General features: G+C 38.3%; 1 protein-coding gene across 1 annotated transcript; it reads left to right on the top strand.

Annotated features, from left to right (window-relative positions):
• Positions 1-229: 229 nt before the first annotated feature.
• CITED2 (Cbp/p300 interacting transactivator with Glu/Asp rich carboxy-terminal domain 2) lies at positions 230-1,888 on the top strand. The gene has a single exon (XM_014451862.2). The coding sequence runs from the start codon at positions 266-268 to the stop codon at positions 1,028-1,030; it is 765 nt and encodes a 254-aa protein (XP_014307348.1). The 5' UTR covers positions 230-265; the 3' UTR covers positions 1,031-1,888.
• The last annotated feature ends 19,795 nt before the right edge of the window (positions 1,889-21,683 follow it).

The following is a 21,683-nucleotide window of genomic DNA, read 5'->3' on the forward strand; positions in this document are numbered from 1 at the left end:
GATAGATTACTGAGTGAAGCTGACAGTTTGATCATATATTGAGATTCTCTGTCAAAAAAATATTCAGTGAATCCTGACTAACTATATATACGCTTTGTCTTTTTTTCCCGTTTGTTTATGGTGTTGCCCGTTGATATAAATTCGGTTCGCTTTTACGGCAGCACTACTCCAATATATTGTGTCATTTTTTCTTTCTTTAAAATTTGTTGTTATTATTAGTAAGATCATTGGTTTCCTGAACAACGATGTATTCCCCGACGGTAGCATGGGCTGCTCCACCTCCCCTGCCCACCGCATGGGCATGGGGCAGTTCCCGAGCCCCCATCACCACCAGCAGCAGCAGCAGCCCCAACACGCCTTCAACGCCCTAATGGGCGAGCACATACACTACGGCGCGGGCAACATGAATGCCACGAGCGGCATCAGGCACGCGATGGGGCCGGGGACTGTGAACGGAGGGCACCCCCCAAGCGCGCTGGCCCCCGCCGCTAGGTTTAACAACTCCCAGTTCATGGGCCCCCCGGTGGCCAGCCAGGGAGGCTCCCTGCCGGCCAGCATGCAGCTGCAGAAGCTCAACAACCAGTATTTCAACCATCACCCCTACCCCCACAACCACTACATGCCGGATTTGCACTCTGCTGCAGGCCACCAGATGAACGGGACAAACCAGCACTTCCGAGATTGCAACCCCAAACACAGCGGCGGCAGCACCACCCCCGGCTCGGGTGGCAGTAGCACCCCTGGCGGCTCCAGCAGCACCTCGGGCGGCGGCGCGGGCAGCAGCAATAGCGGCGGCGGCAGCGGCGGCAGCAGCAACATGCCCGCCTCTGTGGCCCACGTCCCTGCTGCAATGCTGCCGCCCAATGTCATAGACACTGATTTCATCGACGAGGAAGTGCTTATGTCCTTAGTGATAGAAATGGGTTTGGACCGCATCAAGGAGCTGCCTGAACTCTGGCTGGGGCAAAACGAATTTGATTTCATGACGGACTTCGTGTGCAAACAGCAGCCCAGTCGAGTAAGCTGTTGACTCGATCGAAACCCAGCGAAAGAAATCAAACCCTCCAACTTCTTCGGTGTGAATTAAAAACATTCCCTTAGACACAGTATCTCACTTTTCAAATCCTGAAAGGTTTGAGAACTTGGAAACAAAGTAAACTATAAACTTGTACAAATTGGTTTTAAAAATTGCTGCCACTTTTTTTTTTTCCTGTTTTTGTTTCGTTTTTGTAGCCTTGACATTCACCTCCCTTATGTAGTTGAGATATCTAGCTAACTCGGTCTTTTTTGTTGTTTGTTTTTACTCCTTATTTCCTCACTTTCTCCAGTGCTCAACTGTTAGATATTAATCTTGGCAAACTGCTTAATCTTGTGGATTTTGTAGATGGTTTCAAATGACTGAACTGCATTCAAATTTATGAGTGAAAGGAAAAATTGCATTAGTTGGTTGCATGAACTTTGAAGGGCAGATGCACAAACTCTGCTATCTCGCTTCATTTTTTTAACTATGCATTTGAGTACAGACTAATTTTTAAAATATGCTAAACTGGAAGATTAAACAGATGTGGGCCAAGCCGTTCTGGATCAGGAAAAGTCATACTGTTCACTTTCAAGTTGGCTGCCCCCCCCCTCCCCCATATGTACAGACAATAATAGGGTGTGTGGAATGTCGTCAGTGGCAAACATTTCACAGATTTTTATTTTGTTTCTGTCTTCAACATTTTTGACACTGTGCTAATAGTTATATTCAGTACATGAAAAGATACTACTGTGTTGAAAGCTTTTTAGGAAATTTTGACAGTATTTTTGTACAAAACATTTTTTTGAAAAAATACTTGTTAATTTATTCTATTTTAATTTGCCAATGTCAATAAAAAGTTAAGAAATACTTGTTTTCTAGAAGTCATTTGGGGGTGGTTGTTCCCTTTGGTGGATTTCCTTTTTTTTCCTCTGTAAATGGAACACTTTATTGATGAGAGTAAGCATTCCAAAGAGTAAATCACTGGACACTAAAACAGGTCATGATGAGCTTAAGAGAGGAGCAGGATTTAACATAATTGGCATAATGCTTCGTTATTATCATTGGAACATGTCTCTTGGTGTGGTTTTAATCAAAAGCTACAAAGTTGTCAAAGCTTTTCTTTCCCCTTAATTGCCATCAAATTCAAGTATACTCTAGAGTTAGAAAGGTTTATTATATAAAAATTACAGATATTTTTTTCATAGTATGGAAGAGGGAAAATTTAAGGGTTTCTGGCTATACCTGATTCAACTACTTCAAAGGAGGTAGAAGGGAGTAATATTCTGGGAGATTGATGAGGATGGCATTATATAGAAATTTTTATCTGTAGCGATGAATCTTATTTCTCAGTAAAAGTACTAAGGAGAGGCACACACACTGCTAGCTTAATATCTGAAATAGCTTCTGACTGGCTTATAGTTCTAAGAGGAAGATGGAGCAGAATTATACCTTGAGGCTTTCTATTTGTTCTATAATATTTAAAATTTACTCAGAGAGGTTGAGTCAAAGGTCAAATTACAGTCTTTACAAGATGTTCCCTCTCAAGCATGCCCTGTTTTCCAGAATACTGAGCCTTTTCTGTCACAGGCATTGGGTGCAAAGGACATAAGGATAAGGTCATTTTAATTTTACCTAAATGGATTATCAAGAATATATAACTACAGTTCAGTAAGTAGATGTCAGGTTTTACCTTATATAATCAAATGAAAAAGTAATATTGTTAAAATCTCAAATTGTCTCTGTTAGCAGGAGAAAGAATTTTTTGTTTTCCTAGCTTATCTTATAAGGGCAACACACCTACATTAACGAGAGAGAGAAAAAAGTATTTTGTATTTAACCTACTGGAGGAGTAAAGAAATGTAGATTGGAGAAAAGTCTCACTATTTTAAAAGGGAATTTCATTTAGACAGATTCCAATCTTTAAGCCTATTTTATAATTAAAAAGGAGAGGAGGGTATATAGAAGTATTAAATAACAGTGGGTCTTGCATAAAGGCTGACTCCAGTATAATTCAGATCACCTACATTCCATAATTCTATAGCCAAGACAGACCATTAAAATTAAGATGCACACGCCACTATAATTGACACTCCTATTAAAAATTATGTTCTAAATAATGTCTCTGAAAATACACTGTCATTGAAAACTCCACCCCATTTTTAAAAGCTGATCCAGATTTCCCACATTAATAGTTAAAGCTGAAGTTTTCTTTAGCTAAGACATGTCAATACTAAATCTGCAATCAGCAGTAAATCTTCCTGGCTAAGCATTTTCACCGTTAAGTTTTTCTTTTTTTTCCAGAGGCTCAAGTGAAAAAATATGTTTGCATACATATTAATACAGCAATTCTAGTTCTTTTTCACTTGTGCCAGGAAAAAAAGGGAAACCTATTGGAGGCATTGTTCTTTTGCAAAAAGAAAGAAGCAAAAGAATTGTCTGGCCACCACCCTTCACCATGTATTCTGCCAGGGAATAAGCCACAACACCTGCTCTGTCACTAAATTCCTCCTGCTGCTCTAACCCGGACACGTATGTGGAGATGCAGAGCTCAAGGAACTATTATTAGATCCTGAGCCCATCTCTGCCAGAACAGAGGACTCAAACAGAGGAGCTGGGTTGAAAGCACAATTTCTCTTCAGTACAAATACAACCCGCCCCCCTCCTCCCTCCCATTCACTTGAATGATCTCTATTTCATTAAAACTCTTTCTTGATCAACAATTGAGCAGATTCTATGTGATATATCTGCAGGTCTCTTAGGCAGAGAAAAATAACTCCTTGTTTGAACACCCTGATTAATGAAACCTGTACAGCGACCTAGATCACTGGGCTTCTGGCAGACATTTGCAAAACCTTTTGTGGTCTTGCTTCCTACTAAGTTACTTAGAGCATATGGGGAAATTTGACCTCTGTACCTTGGCTGTTTTTCAAAAAGTTCTACTACGATACAAGAGTGCTTCTGTTCTCCTAGCGGTGCCCACAAATAGACACCCCACGCTTGATTTTCAAGAAGAGATCAATGATAAGCAACAATGCAACATCATAGAAACATGTCAGAAAAATAAATATGCATTAATAAAAACGCGTGCCTCTGCCCCGCGGCTGCTAAAATCCTGGCGGCAGTATCCTTGCTAGAGCTGATGAAGATGTTACAGCTACGGATGGCTCTTTGAAGAGCAGTTACCTAATCACCTCTGTTTATGGGGTGCTAGGCTAGAGCACTGGTACCAGAAGGCTGACATCTATTGTGAAGTTTATGGTCTCCGTGACTTTTACTACTGTAAGCTCCTGGGATAGCTATAAATTGATGTCAACATTAAAGGCCAGATCCTTTAGACCAAAATATTAATCCACTAATCTATTATGGGTGGCCGGTTTTGAAATATAAACTTTGCAGTCCCGGACCATTAGGTGTTTTCGCCCCCTTGTGGAATTTATTTAGAAGGTCAAAGGAAAGCTGCTCAAGGGGGGTTGTTTTATGTTTTATTGTTTGGTAGTTGTGGTTTTTTTGTTTTTGTTTTTGTTTTTTTATCATTTCTGAAGACTTCATTTTCTTTCTTGATGCGAACAGCATATATTTGAGCAACAAATCTTTTATTAAAGAAAATTCCAAAATAAACACCCTTTATTAAAATGAGAGTATTTTACTCACCAAAGCCCTTAACCTATGATTAAAGGTGCATAATTGAGATTTGCCTCATATTTTAAAACATGCACTGGCTAAGGGTTTTCTTTTTAAAAATATAACCGGCAATGCTCTGGCCTGTCCGTTAAAGTTGACACTCTGCACTCTCACAACAGAACTGTTGATTTGGGCTAAGCACAAATAATAATGTATTTGAGGGCATGGGGCTGGAAAGGTGGAGGGAAGTATGTAGGAATGCAGGAGGCATTATCTGTGTTGGAATGTGACCACGGGCTCTAATCTTGTGAAAAGGGCCACAGGATGTTTAATGAGAATGACTGTTACTGTCTAATTGAGTCAGTAGAATTTACTTTAAAATAAACTTGGCAGATAACATTGTCTCCAATAAATAAATAAATTTAGAATTCAAGGAATTTAGGACCCAAGCCATTGGCAACTTCCTCCTCTCCAGCGGAACTGTTGTGCAGCACAAAAGAGGTGTTACACACAGCTTCCGAGGCGGTATTTATCACTTTGGTACTGTACCGCCATCGGCCAATCGGAGCTCCCCGGCAGATTGAAGCGAGAGAACAATAGGTAGCACATCAGGTGACTTAGCGAATGAACCCCTATTATCATGTGTTCTGTTTGTCTTTTCCCCCCAGAACAGAAGGAACAATGGCGATGTCAGAATTTTAATTGCAATGGACTGGCTTAAATTACTTGACCTATTTTTAACCAGCAAGGAGAGAAATTATTCTTTTTTCCTGGCAGCCATACTTATAATTTACATTAGAAAGAGAAACATAAGGACATTTTCTATCAAATAATGTACTGTTTATAAATCATTTCAGTTTGCCTTGCAGTAAATAAGACCCAGCTCTATTTTGGAAAAATTTTAAGACACCTTAAATTACAAAAAAAAAATCCCCCCTCACAAGAGGATTTAAACTCATAAGTAATGTTACATAGTGAACTGAAAATATCCTAAGAGCTGCTGATGTAAATTTTTATAATATTTTGCTATTAATAGCACAATAAAAGACAAGAAAAGAGAAATAGGTTTATGCTCTGTTGAGGAACTGAATCCACGATCCTTGGGAAAGAGAGAATATCAACCATGACATTCCATACTTTCTGTGAACAAATCATGGCTTTTCAGTAGCATGAGCACTGATGTTCTGAGACCCAGTCCCAGGACTCAGTGGTAGTGCTTTTTGAAAACTCAGCTTGGCTAAACCAGGACACGCAGAGTGAGCTAAGGCAGATGAGAGGTGTACAATGACTATTATTATTTGCTTTAAATGTTGTTGGTTTTCATTAGGCTGAACTAATTTGAAAGATCAGTGAGGCAGAGCACAATGCGGGGTGAGGACAGTTCACGGGATTCCTGCAATTCTCCTGTGGCATCGCTATGGTGCTCAGGCCTAAAATCCTTCCCTCTCTACCCTCCCCAAGGAGTGGCTCCTTGATTATATCTTGGGCTGCTGAACAAAGCAGAAAGGAGATTCCAGTTCCTAAGGAGCCTGTGATAAGGCAAGGTTAGTGTGCTGGTCATGGCAGGAGATAGGCAAATAGGCGAGTGGCTTTTGAAAAGTTAATAGTGAGTGGGAGAAGAATCCTGCCGGTCCATTCTTGAAATCAGGGTGGGGAGCGAGATTTAGGCTTGAGTGAAAGTCGAACTAACAAAATTTCAGAAAAAGTCATCAGAGGGCAGCTAACTTCAGGTGGTGATACTGTTTTATGAACACTGTCAGGGACAGCAGACTGGAGCAAAGGAAATTCTATTGGGGCCATGAAGCCTTTTTTTCTCTTTGTGTCTCCTTAGGGCAGTGATGGCGAACCTTTTGAGTTCGGTGTGTCAGCATTTTGAAAAACCCTAACTTAACTCTGGTGCCGTGTCACATATAGAAATTTTTTGATATTTGCAACCATAGTAAAACAAAGGCTTATATTTTTGATATTTATTTTATATATTTAAATGACATTTAACAAAGAAAAATCAACCAAAAAAATGAGTTCGCGTGTCACCTCTGACACATGTGTTGTAGGTTCGCCATCACTGCCTTAGGGACTGACTAAAATGTGGCCTTGGATTTCTTTAAGTAACCTGGCCACAGAGCTTAGTAACCCATCTATTTTTTCCCCTTGATATCTCCATTCTGACAAACACATAGTACTTATATTGTGCATAAAAAATTCTTAGATAACCTTGTAAATACTGTCCCATTACGTTTATTTTGGATAACTCTATGAAGGAGGATAAGCAAGATGATCTAGTTCCATATTTCTTCTTTCACCCAATGTGTTCAGCAAATATGTGGACAATGGGGCCAGTCAGTGAAAACTGATGGAACTGCTACGGTCCTAATACGAGCCTGAAATAAATATCTAAATATTTCCTAGATCCCTGTCTGACACCATGTCTTAGGTCACTGATTCTGAGCTGGGTGGGGCCACCCCTCTAGGAGGTGGATCAGAATGAGAGAGGGTAGGAGAAGCCAGAATGAAAAAATGTACTCCATGCTATTATATATTTGAGAAAGTGTTTAAATACATCTTATTTCAATAAAACATAACGTAGAAGACTTTTTAAAATCATTTTGACCAATGAGGCAAAGATTTTAAAATGGTGAGAAACACTGTGTCGTCTACATGGGACTGAATCAGAGCAATTTAGTCAGCCAGCATTACTTAATACATCATTTTGTTGACTCCAGTTTCCTGGGGCTGGACTGATTTTGCTGAGCATCTACTATGTGGTAGGCACTTTATATACATACTCATACGTAATCCTCACAGCATCCTTGCAAGTCACATATCAATATTCCAATCTTAGGTAAGGAAACTGATATGTACAGAGGAAATAAACTGCTCACAACACAGCTAGAGGAGACGGAGCGGTTTCCCAGACCTCGCTTCTAAGACAGTGTTCTTTCTAAACCAAATGAGTCCTATTTGTAGATGTTACTGATTGTAAGATGGTCAATTTAGTAAGGGTAATTCAGGGGGCGAAATCCACTACATTATGTGTATTATATGTACGCAAATTATAAAGTATACCAACACAAATATGACATGCATCTACTCATCCAATTACATACCACTGCCTTTTGAGATTCGCAAGATTTGGGTCTACACTTTTTTTAAAGCTATTTTAAAATTCTTCCAAATTAAGTTTGGCCCCTGACAGTGCAGGGGCAGCATTGGGGGTGAGTCTGCCTAACCCCTTCTTAACACCTTCATCTGTTAACACGTCAAGTCAAATGAAAGAATACTAGTGATGTAAATTGTAACTCTGGGTTTTTTCCCCCTTAATTGAATTACATATTGCTGGAAAGTACATAGTTTTTATCAGGAATTAAGTTCAACGCCTTAGCTTTGTGACTTCTATAATCTAGTAAATGCGAATCTTAATAGCCCAATTCTCCCACGTAAGGATGTCCATGCCACAATTTGACACAGTTCCTGGAAACAACTATGGCTTAACATTGATTATAAGATTCAGGATGATTTAAGATGAAAAAATATACATCAAAGAATAAAGGAAATGTAGTATTTAGTTACTTTACACTTAATCTTCCTCAATCTATCTGAACTTCCTTGATGTAGGTGCAAGCCCACATCCTCTTTCTTTGGTCTTCTACCGAAATGGAGAACTTTTCCATTAATAGTGGCAGTAAAAAGAATATAGATCAGGAGTGAAAACCATGGGTTGTAGGTGTAGCTCTGCAACCAAATAGCTGGGTAATTTAATCACTGTTGGCTCATGTTTCTCCATCAGTAAAATGAAGATGTATGTTTAATTAATTGTGTGTTCAAGTTCTCATGAAGGAAACGTAAACCCAATCCCATTATTTTCTTCCCTTGGAAAGCTGGAGTGCAGTATTATACAAACGCCTTCGAAACCGGTACACCATTTCTTGTTCTTTTCCCAAGCCAACTGTGAGCCTGGAGATGAGCCCTAGACCTGACCCAGCCAAGCCAACTCTCCAAGGGTTGGAGTCGGCTCTGTAAATACTCCCCTTCATTACCATAATGACCACTAGTGGTGGCTACTAAGATTCCTCAATCTATAAGCGAGTACAAAAAAATTACCACCCATGACATATTTCTAGTACATGCCATTTGCAAAACTTCAGGAGACGAAGTAACATTTTCGCTGATGCAGTGGCTTAAATATATATATATATCTCCTATTAATAATTTGGTCAGTTCTTCATTTCAGGTTCTGCTTTATTTTCTTACACATTAATTTCATCTTTCCAACTTCATATATATCAAACACTCAGCAAATATTTGGGTTCTCTTTTCTTCAAACGTCTCTTCCTGGGCCACAATCATTATCATCATCATCATCATCATCATCATCAACACTCCTATTGTTGCTTATTTTCTCAAAAGACAATCCTATATATAATGCTGAAGTAGAGGAGGCTAGCAGGTGTTAAACACTGTAAGTTGGTACTTCAGAGTTGCCAAGCAGGTAAGAGGCACAAGACTATATCATTTATTTCCTTTTTCCCAACTTCCCAACACAGTCTTTTTGTTTTACACCAGCACATTCTTCAAGTCTGGGGTATCAGTGATTTAGCTAGGTGAAAAACTAACAGATTAATTGATAATAGTTATCCAGAGGGAACTGTATATTATAATACATAACCACCCAAGAAATAATATTGACTGATATGTAAAAGTAATACAGCTAAAGAACTATTACAATAAAATGCTTCTTCCACTACTTGGCCACTAGATGTAGCTAAAGTTCTGTAAGTTTGCATTTGCACTTAGTAACCTAGAAGACTAGATTGCTATAAGCTTAAGAACTTGCCCACCACCCCACCCCTGCCATTTGTTTTACTGAAACAAAATATGTCCTGTGACCTATTATAACCCCTTACATTGAAGATAAGCCAAGAACACCTTAACACATTTTGTCGATGCACCATCACTCTCTACACCCTAAGAAAAATAAGAAATCGACTAAAGGTATTTTTGAGCAACTCTCCACTATTTTTCCCTTTTATCCTCTTCCCGTTTTGAAGTGTACGCATCCTGTCTTCCATTCAGTCAGATACCATTGGCTCAATTTTCTGGCCTGCTGGGGACATTTATATCTTTTTTTAAAATTGACTTTATAGAGAGGAAGGAGGAGGAGGAGGAGGAGGAGGAGGAGGAGGAGGAGGAGGAGGAGGAGGAGGAGGAGGAGGAGGAGGAGGAAGAAGAAGAAGAAGAAGAAGAAGAAGAAGAAGAAGAAGAAGAAGAAGAAGAAGAGAGAGGAGAGAAACATCATTTCATTGCCATTCACACGCATTCTGACTGGGAATCAAACCTCCCACATTTTGGTGCATGGGACAACACTCCACCTAATGGGACAACACTCCACCTAACTGAGCTAAACTGGCCAGGGTGGGGACACTTATATCTTAAGAGAGAAACTTTAAAGAGAGTACTACATTTAAGCTAAAGGAATAAGTTTTGAATGATAGAATTTGTGCCTCAATAAGAAAGTCTGATCCTTAAATCATGCATCTGTTTTTTTCTGCCTTTCTCTGAAGCCAGTCCTCTGCTCTTATTTTAAATATTGGTGTTCATCAGACCTCTTAACCTCATCTCACTAGTCAATTCCATCAATTTCTTAAGGGTTCTAGTAGAGTGCAGATCATAAGGATTCCAAAACCCCACCTCCAGCCCCAAGCACTGCCTGATACCACACACACACACACACACACACACACACACACACACACACACACAACACACATGCAATGACTTCTGATAAGTATTTAAGCACAGCATACCCAAGCTTGCATTTGTCCTCTCTCCCCTGCCCACTCTGTTCCCATCCCTGGTTGATGGAACTACCATTCACCTAGACACTCAAGCCAGAGATCTAGAAATTTCCTACATTTATTCCTCCTTACTCACCAATCTAATTGGTCAATACATTCCATAAGTCCTTTGCTTTTGCTGTCCCTCTGCCTCAAATATGTTTTCCATACTGAAGCTTCTTTGTCAGAACTTGCTTCTTCGATGAACACACTAATGAAAAGCCACCTCCTGCTTTCCCCATGCCATTCCTATCCCTTTAACCCTGTTCAATTTTTCTCCAGAGTACAATGGTGGTTTTCAAATGTGCCTGTAAAGTCTTAGACACTCATCCTTTCAAATGGTGGCATCTAGGTCTCTTCCTTAAATCTGCCGAATAACTTTGGAGGCTGAGTCAGGAAAGACCATGCAGCTTCCTTCTGGTTTTCTTGGGACTCACCTCTGGAGCCATGAAGGGCAATATAAGAAGTCCAACCACCCTGAGGCTGCTATGTTGTGAGGAAGCAATGCCACATGGAAAGGCCAAGGTAGATGCTTCCACTAACAGCACCAGCTGACGTTCCCAGTTCTCAGCCAGTAACAACATCCCATGTGAGTATAACAGTGAAGAATTATAACCCACCCCACTATTCTTTTGACATTGTTTCTGTAAATGCTGACTCTAATATGTAGCTTGTAGATAAACAGCATGTCTGTATAAGAATCCTAGGAACTAACTTCAGAAGATGAAGACTCCAACCTTCAATCATCCCAGTTCTGGGAGACCTGCTGACCTTCAATTATGTAGAACCAGGATGACATCGAACCAGGATGATGACCAGGATGATGCACACCAGACCATCACTTGACCAGTATCAAAGTCCTTATCAGAATGGACTGTGCTGGTCTGCACATAAAGAACTTTTCAACCCTTTCCCCTTGATTTCTTTGTTCTGCTTTCCTTCACCTTCCTTATAAAAACCTCTGCCTATACTGAGGTGGAGAGATGAGCTTTGCAACAAGAGTCCCTGATCTTCTCAGGTGAGTGACACTTGAATAAACCTCTTTCCTTTTCACCACACCTGACTCAGGAGTTTGGCTTTCGAGGTGGTGTTCAGCTGACCTTGGGTTTTGGTTACCTGAGTAAATATGCCTCCATGTGCTTTCAGTTCCCAGCTATTGAGTTGTCTTTAGCTGTTGAGTTTTTCCAGCTGAGGCCCCAGACCTTAGACATGATGGAGCAAAGAAAAACCAGGGTCATGGTACCCTTTCTGAATTCCTGTCCCACAGAATCCATGAGCATCATAAAGGTAAGTTTTGGGCTGATTTGATAAATAGCTATTGTAACTGAATAGCACTTTTACAATCTCACACAATACATATCTTACTTATTTGAGTTATTTCTGATGTCTGTCCCTACTTTAACCCATTTGCTCCATGAGGATACAAATTTTTGTCTACTTTGTTCATTGTACTTAGAAGAATATTGATACATGGTAAGTGGTGCTCAGTAAACACTTGTTGAATAAGTGGATGAGTCTGTAAGTGAATAAATTAATTCACCATTATTATCTATTTTTTCTTTCCATCCCCTTCTCATTTTCTTAGTTCAGATACTATTTCTTACCTAGACTGCAATAACTTCCCATCTGGTCTCCCTCCCATTTTACCCCCTACCATCATGCTTCATGTTTCAGGAAGTTATTTGAAAATACAGATTTGATCCTATTGCTCAGGCCAACTGAATTGGTTCATCTAGGTAGTCATGTTTATATCATAATGACCTTGTTTCCCAATGACACAATGGATTAGACCACGGGCAATGTGAAGGCTAGCACAGTGGCTGGTGAGGAAAATTCCAACCAAGAGACAGAGAAATTATAGTCAGATCACAGTGATGTTTAAACTGAAATCATTTTTAGTTGAATTCAGAAAGTCTTTTGGGGCCATACTGAAGACCAGAGGAACTAGCTTGCAGAAGCCAGCAGAAGGGTAGAAAACCTGGTCAGAACCAAGTAATGCTAAGAAACCATATGACTCAAATACAGATGAAGAGAAGACAATGCTGTCCTTGACAGCTTTCTAATTCCCCAATTCAGTACCCATCGTAGCTAGATGTACATAGTTCCTGTGATATGTCTGCAGACTTTTCTTTATTTGCTCTAACATGAGTGAATTTAAGATCATATGATCTTGCATATGTGTTCCCTCTGCCTGGAAAGCCTTCCTCATTTTCACATCCTTGTTGAAATATCCTTCAAAATCCTTCTTCTCTGAAAGACCTTCTCATATGACTCCCTACTTTGTGGCAAACCTATACATTATAGATATTTTCATTTATTTGTATTTATCACTCAGTACTGCAATTATTTAGTAATAAGCTCTTCTCTTATACTTTGTAATTATGTCTATTAAGACATGTGTAGCTACAAGTAACAGAGCCCTGATTTTGGCTTAAACCATAAGGAGATGTATTAACCATCCTAAGTCAATGGATGGGAAGGCTCTGAGGCTGGTTAATTTACTAGTTAATAATGTCAATAGGGACTCAGGTTCTTATTGTTCCACTGGGCTACCCTCAGTGTTGGCTTTACCTTGGACTGGTGACCGGTGACATTAGCAGAGCTTATATGATGTATGGAACCAACAATGTTCAAAAGAAAGGTTGTCTCTTTCTGTGCCTTCTTTTGTTAAAGGGGATAGAAAAATTTTCACAGAGGTACTCCTTCCCTTGTGTATTATGTCACATACCCCTTTCTGAACCCACCACTGGAATTGGTTTTACCATGGGATAGAATTAACACAATTGACTTGAACTAATCACCTGGGAGTGGACGAGGTAGATATTGGACCAGCAATCTCATCACTAGAAAAGTTAAAAAGCTTAGCTGACCCTTTCTGAAATTTTTGTTTCAAGGCATAGATTTTTTGCTAGAACTGAGGCAAACTACTTTTAAAATTGTTATATTTTCAAATAAGCCTTCACATAATAAAGATGTATAGCCAACAAAATTATATTATAAATCACTCAGAGCAGGTTTTCTTGAGAAAGGTTAAAATGTCTTCTATAAATGACATTTGCTAATATAAATAAATTTCCTTTTAAAAAGTACATAATCATTATGTCTTCATTTCTAGCCCTTCAAAAATTCCCCTGTTAATATGATTAATAAACAATTTCTCTGAACCAAGAAAATCATGTACATGTTGGCAGATGATTAATCTCAGTGCAAAATGAACAAAACCTAACATTTGTGAACAAATTACTCATAGCTATATGGTTTGTTTCCATGATAAAATGCTCTGGTCCATATACTGAAGCCAAAAATGAACATTAGTCTCGTAAGACTGAAACAGGGGAAATAAGAAAACTATAATATATGACATCTTTTGTTCTCTCCACTCATTGCTTCCCTACCCTTCCAAAAAAAATTCCTTTCTCCATTCCAGTCTGTATCCACATAAGAACCCACGTCATCTTACTTGACAACAATAATTGCTGCCTGGATAGACTTGTTGAACTAATCATCATACTTCATCTTCCTAGCTGCAGCTGATTGGCCCAATGAATAACACCTGACCTAATAAAACTCTTTCCACGGGGAGTTTTTACCTTGACATTCAAGTTTTAATCCCTCTCTAGAGATAAAACTATGAGCTTGGAAGCTGCTTAGCCATATTTCCAGCTGTGTGAAAGAAACTGGTCTGAGAAAAGAAAGACAATATAAAGAGAGAAGCAGAGACAAAAAAAACACAAAACTATCTACCATCGTCTGGGCTCCTGAGGTCTAGTTGCAACTTTCCCTATCCTAAAGTTTGGTTATAGGAGACAAGAAAATGTCCTATTTCTGAACTAATTTGAGTTAGTTTCAATCATGTGAAATAAAGCTATCTTTACAGTACATACTAACACAAATTTCATCTTCATTGTTTTTTACTGTTTATTGAAATATATGGTTGAGGGGAACTCATATTTTATACCTACATTAGTGGGTTATTTAAAAATGATCTTTTCCATGAACAATATGAAGTATTAAAGTGTCGGTATTAACATTCCTTTCTTTCCTCCTCAGATAATTACAATAAGCAATGGACTCTGTGATTCCCCTTCAGGACCAAAGAGCTTATTCCCTCAATTTCTGGGAATGCTGCCAGAAGACAGCCCAGAGCTGACAACACTCTTTCAGAATTACCATGTCACCTTGTCCAAGGTCACATTCCTTTCCCCAAGCAGTCTGCCTCCAATGACTGGTCAATGTCTGAGATAAAGACCTGGCTCCCTCAGCCCAACTCAAGACAACTCTGAAAGGCCATCCTGGCCTCAGAGTTTATCCAGACTGACTCACAGCTCATCTTCTTCGGCCCTACTCACTGCCTTCCTCTTTCTTCCATAGGCATTGTTTCCAGTAGCATACCCCAAACAACTCCCAGCATGCCAATCTCCATCTCAGAGGCCACCCCCTAAGAAACCCAACCTGCAACACTTTTTGAAAATCATCAAACCATAAAATATTATGTGGCCCTTTAAGAAAAATTCAATAACTATTTAATGGCTCCTTAAATGTTCCTAGCACACTGAGAAGTATTATAACAGAGGACACAGTAAAAGTACAAGTCATATCCCCTACCCTTAAGAAGCTCACAGTCTCTTTCAAGACATACAACCTAAGCAGTCATCTTCATATGGCTCAGTAGTGTGCTCAATTGAAGAAGACTAAAAGGAAACCAAAATTGGCACATAGGATATGATTCATAAACACATTGAATGAATGAATTAATGAATGAATGAGTGAGTGAATGGATAGGAAGAAAAAATATGAACTGGGATAGACCACAATATTTACTTGAGGCCAAACCACATACTACTACCACCTGTTTTTAATTCATTAACCCACTTTACCATCTCTTAATTTTCACATCCAAATATAGAATCAACCAAAACAAAAATATAAGATGCTACCAGGAACTCTGCTTTAGTTTGAGACAATTCTTGGGAAAAGAGTTTTTTCCTTTCCCAGGTGTCAGAATCTAATCTCTCACACACCCTGAATGACTCACTTGTACCGACCACATTCCCACTTCATAAGTAATCTATGGAGAAGAGGGCTATCCTATGGTTAATAATGATGGTACCAACACTGACAATATCTTATATCACTACTGTGTTTCATGGATCTAAACCTTACCTTATTTCATCCTTACATCATCCTGGGAGGTAGGAAGGATAAATATCATTGTATTTCTCTTTCACAGATGGAGACACTGAGGTCCAGATATTTTACATGTTAGATCTGGGATTTAAATGAAATCTTCTTCCTAGTGCAGCCTTATATTTTCTTAGATTTTTCATACTATATTCATGCGACTCTGTCTCTGAAGGCTGCCAATTTAAGAGTTACAGTTTATGTTAGTAATAAGAAAATTAGTATTTTTAGTTCTAGTAGCACAATTAATTTTGGACTCAGTAAAAGTCAGTTAAGCTTAGCCAAGCAGAATTTGTACTATTGCATATATCACTCAGAAGCAATATATTTGAATATAAGCCTTGAATTAGAAAAACAAAGAAAGTTTATCCAATTAATTATCCCATATTTAAAAAGATCAATGTATGTATTACATTCTAGAAAACAAATATCTCTAACTCCTATTTAGTATACTATTTACAATTAAACAATTCCCCAGGAGATAAAAATGAGATTCTATCAGAAACCTCTTTCCTTTTCCATTCAGCTGTGCAGCATAACATTCTGTTCTTAACTGAGATACACTTATTTTGGATGTCTAGTTTGGCAGATTCCTTGTGGGGTGCAGGTGGGGGTAGGAGTGGAAATTGATGGGAAAAGAAATTGTGCTGCCAGCTCCTGCAATGCACCTTCAACTCAAATCAACTTGCTATTTCCTCCATGTGTGTGCAGCCAGCACATGGCACAAATGTCAGTTCACTTTCGCTTCCCTCCACAAGTGAATCGAGGTCATTATTTTGTAAGGATTACTCTGTAGGATGATTTGATTTCCTATTCTCTTGTCTCCTCTTATTTCCACCTATAATAACATCTCATTGATTCTCAGGAATAATGTCTTATTCAGCTCCATTCCATCTGCTTATGTATCTAATGAAGATTCAGTTTCTAAAGCGTTCTATTCCTGAATCTGAGTCTCAGTCTAGCAGCCTCACTTATGGATGATATGACCTTGGCCAAGACAATTATGCCCTCACTGGTTTTAGCTTTTTCCTCTAGACAAAGGGAGACTTGTAACTGTCCCACTTATTAATGTGTTTTGAAAAATCACAGAGGATCCTTGTAATGTATGGATTTAATGTTCATGGCTATGCATTCACACAATATTCCTGAAAGTCCGTGACATCTACAGTAGATTGTCATTTCAAATTAGTTGAAGTTTAAGGATGGCACTTGAGATAGTCACTCAGCTGGTGCCAGAGCTCCTGGGCTCTGGAACACTGTATCTTGTTCAGGTTTTGTGGCTGCCTTCTCATCAGCAAAAGTTCACATTGAGCAATAAAAACATCATTTCTTTGTTTAACCCAAAGCAAGTCATCAGCAAGTGTTGGGAAAACTGAAGAGGAAGTACATAGGGCTAAAAATTGATCATTATTAGTCAGGAAAATTAAGTTTTGAATATATTAGAGAGCGGAATGTTGAATTTGGCAATGACTAGCAACCCTATTTTGTGGATGATTCTGGCATATTTATTCAATATTAAAGGAAGCAAAAGTGATTGAGCAAGCTATTTCAGCAGTGCTTTAGCCAATGCAAATATGGAAATTTGCAGGGTAAAACTATATGTTAAAGTAGTTTGTAACTTGAAGGATTCCAGATGACTTCAGATGTATTTCTCTGGAATGTTACGAGCCTGCTCTGTAAGGAAATGTGGAAATGTGGGCATCTTACTATTATCCCAGCAACGAGACAGTGCTGATCATATAAAAGTTATTTTTAAATATTTTTTTGACTGCTACATAAAATGAGTAAGTATTTTAAGCCCCCTAGAATTCCTACTCCATACTTCTGATTGGGAAAATAGTAAGCAGGTTGGATGATTCCTAAGTGTTTGTTTAAAATGTTTGACTAATTTAAAGTTGCCCCTAACACTGTATTAATATTCCTAGCTTTTAATTTATTGGTATTTCTTCTATGAACCTCATCTAAGAAAGTTGTTCAAAATATTAAAAATGTGCAATACAATATTTATTGAAGCATTTTATGTAGTGAAAAGATTTTGGAAGCCATCTAAATGTTCACTTCTAGGGGATGGTTCAGTAAATTATGGTTTAAACATGAAAAGAAAATGATGAAGTCATTTAAAATGATGATTTAACAGACTAATGAAAAGTGAGAATGCTGTGACAAATCAACTTGCTATTCAGAATAAAATCCATTTTACTATTCCATCTCAACTGTGTAAAACATCTATAATAATATAAGCGTAATATGATAATTAGACTGGATAGCCGGACATCCTTCTGGATGTAGCTGGGGCAGCTGCGAGGGCCGAGGGCAGGCAGCTGTGCCCCCTTCCCTACCCCCCCCCCCCCGCAGTGGCAACAGCGGCAGGGTGATGGGGGCAGCACCTTTCCCTGATCGGTCTGGTCACCTCCCACAAAGGGAGGCCATACTGCATCAGTAGGACATCCCCTGAGGGCTCCCAGACTGTGAGAGGGGGCAGGCTAGGCTGAGCCCCCCCGCCCCCCAGTGCATGAATTTTCGTGCACTGGGCCTCTAGTGTATTCATAAAAGTCTGAAAATAAATACGTCAAAATGATAATACAATGTGTTTTTTTTAACACTGGAATGAAAACTTCTTTATGTCTGATGTACTTTCCAGTTTTTATATAATGTATATATATATATATATATGACATTTACAGTCAGGGGAGAAATAAAGAAAATTTAAAGATAATCTAGCTTTCTAAAAATTAGCAATATTATCTGGAGGTATGATGTGCCTTGAATAAATGAGATACCACCCCAATGTCCGAAACTAGGATAATCATTGCAGCAACTATACCCTACAGGTGTGTAAACGTCTCCCAGCTTCTTATCCATCACTTATGAAATCAGGCTGTCCACGACTTTTGAATGTTTCTATAGCCAGTAAAACAGAAATTGCAAACAATATCAACAAGGAAATTACCAGACACTAGGAACTGCATGTGTTAGGGCTGAGGAAATAAGACAGAATAAGTAATAGAGTTTGTAGTCTAATAAGAGAGGTAAACAAAGCAAATAATGATTTAACCCGGAGCCAGAAAGACTGGTGTGTGGCAGTGAAGCCAAGTTGAGGTCTAAGTCAGGCAGAGGCAGTACATGTAACAGCTCTTAAGGCAAGAAGGATTCTACCTAGTGTTCTCCAACCTTCCCTCTCCTTCCCTTGCATGCTCTACTAGAGCCATGTGACTAATTCTGTCCACTAAAATTGGAGCAGGAGTGACCTGCAACACTCCCTGGACCTTTAACTGAGGAGGCCATATGTTCCCGAGGGTACAGGTTACAGGATCATGCTTTGATCACGCCACGCAATGGATAGCAATGACTCTGGAGAGTCACCTGAGTCCACAGTAGACTTTTTTCAAGACAAGAAATAAATATTGTGTTCAGCTGCAAAAAACATGTGATTACTTATTTTCAGTATAACTCAACCTATCTTGTCTTAAACAGGAAGTTTAAAGGTCAAAACAGTGTGATGAATCAAGTAAATGCACCTTGTTTACTAGAAGGCATTCGCAATCTAGAAGTGATAGTGTTAATTACATGTTATGGCAGATATCATTACAACATGGTCCCATGGCCACGCATACCCAGCATTTTAGGTTGGTACTCATTCTTCTGTTCTCAAATCTCCCTATGACATGCCAATGAAACATGATTGTCCCAGCCCCCTTAAAAAAATTTCTGGTCACTTCTCCCCAGTTGCAGGTATGTTTCGAGGATACTTCCCAGAAGACTGTCACCAATCCCTAACTATCTGTTTCTGTAACTTTCTTTGAAGACTCCTCTATCAATGTAAAACTTGTATTTGAATACCAAGCATGAGGATTCTTTGCTTCACTTTTCTCAAATCCTGTCATCAAATCTATTTGCCAAGCACAAAGTAAACACATAAAGAGAAGCCCTGGAAATGAAAACTACCAGCTCCAACTATATACTGCATAGAAGAAATGCAGCATATGTAAAGTAAAAGGATAGAAAAAAATATGCCATGCCAACCCTAATTAAAAGAAAGCTGGAGTGACTATATTAGTGTCAGACACAGTAGACTTCAAAGAAAGAATATTATCAGAAATTTATTAAGGCTAAAGGAATAAATTCAGAGGAATCAAAAAACTAAATATGCATGTACCTGATAACAAAAAACATGAAGCAAACACTGGTGGAATTTCAGGAGAATTAGACAAATCCACAATAGTAGGAGATTTAAATTTTCTTAATAGCTAATAGAACAAACAGACAGAAATCTGTAAAGACAGAAGAATTAACAACATAATCAACCAACTTGACTTAATATTTATGGATCACTCTGCCTAACAAAATGAGAATGAGCATCCTTTTTAATTACACATTAAACATTTACTAAAATAGTCCACATTCTGAATTATGAAAAATATGTCTCAATAAATTTGAAAGAATTCAAGTCACACAAAGGATGATCCCTGACCATAATAGAATTATTAGAAATTAATGACTGGAAGATCTCTAGAAAATCTTGAAATATTTGGAAATTAAATGACACATTTCTAAATAACCCATGAATCAAATAATAAATCAAGAAGAAAATTACAGAGCATTCTAAACTGAGTAAAAATTAAAAACTATTTTCAAATATGTGGCCAAAATTTATGCCCAAAGTAGTACATAGGAGAAATTTATAGTATTAGAGAGTGAAATTCAATTAACAAAAGAAGAAATAAAAAAGATCAAATCAGAAAGCAATGGAACAGAAACATAAAATCTGGCATTTTGGCTTAATATTCAAATACTAATTAATGTAATTCACCATATCAACAAACTAAAAAGAAAAAGACACATAATAACCTAAATGAATACAGAAAAAAATTTATTTAACAAAATCCAATTTTCATTCTTGGTAAAAATCCTCAGCAAGAGAACTTTCTCAACTGTATTAAGGGGAAAGGGACTCTGTGAAAAACCTATAACTGAAATCATTCTTAATAATAAAAAATTAATGCTTCCCTCCTGAGGTCAGGAACAGGGCAAGGATATTTATCTTCACCACTTTTATCCACCATTTTACCAGAGGGCCCAGCCAGTGCAAAAAGTAAAAAGAAAAATAAATAAAAACATCCAGATTGCAGAGGAAGGAGAAAAACTCCCTTTACAGATGATATAATTGATGCCCAGCCAGTGTGGTTCAGTGTTTTAGAGTCACCCTATGAACCAAGAGGTCCTGGTTTGATTCTGGGTCAGGGCACATGTCCAGGTTGCAGGCTCAATCCTCAGTGGGGGGCATGAAGGAGGCAGCCAATCAATGATTCTCTCTCTTCATTTATGTTTCCGTCTCTTTCTCCCTCTCTCCTCCTCTCTGAAATCAATAAAGATATATATTTTTTAAAAATATGATACCTGATTGTCTATGTAGAATATCATGTGGGATCAATTAAAAAGCTACTAGAACTAATAAGTATGTTTAGCCAGATTCAGAATATAAGATCAATACACAAAAATCAGTTGAGGTTCTATAAACTAGCAACAAACAACCAGAAAATTTACAAAGCTATACCATTTACAATAGTATAAAAATGTAAAATAAGGATAAGTCTAATAAAAGATGGGGAAAACATACAATGAAAACTACAAAATATTGCTGAGAAATATAATAGAACTCCTAAGTACATGAAGAGATATTACCATGTCCTTGACTTGGAAAACTCAATATTGTTAAGATGCCAATCTCCTCAATTGATCTATAGATGCAATGCAATCCCTATCAAAATCCCAGCAGGCATTTTTGTAGAAATTGACAAGTTGATTTTAAAGTTCAAATACGAAGTTTAGAGGAAGTACAAAGGAACTAGAATAACCAAACAAATGTTATTTAAAAAAGAAGAAGAAGAAGTTGGAGGACTCTCACAACCATATTTTAAGACAGTATAGTTACAGTAATCAAAATGGTGTGTGTTTGCATGAAGATAGACACATACATTAATGGAACAGAATAGACAGTCCAGAAGTAGACCTACAAATATATGAAA

This window comes from Myotis lucifugus, unplaced genomic scaffold (assembly GCF_000147115.1).
Source record: "Myotis lucifugus unplaced genomic scaffold, Myoluc2.0 scaffold_11, whole genome shotgun sequence".
NCBI classification, from domain to species: Eukaryota; Metazoa; Chordata; class Mammalia; order Chiroptera; family Vespertilionidae; genus Myotis; species Myotis lucifugus.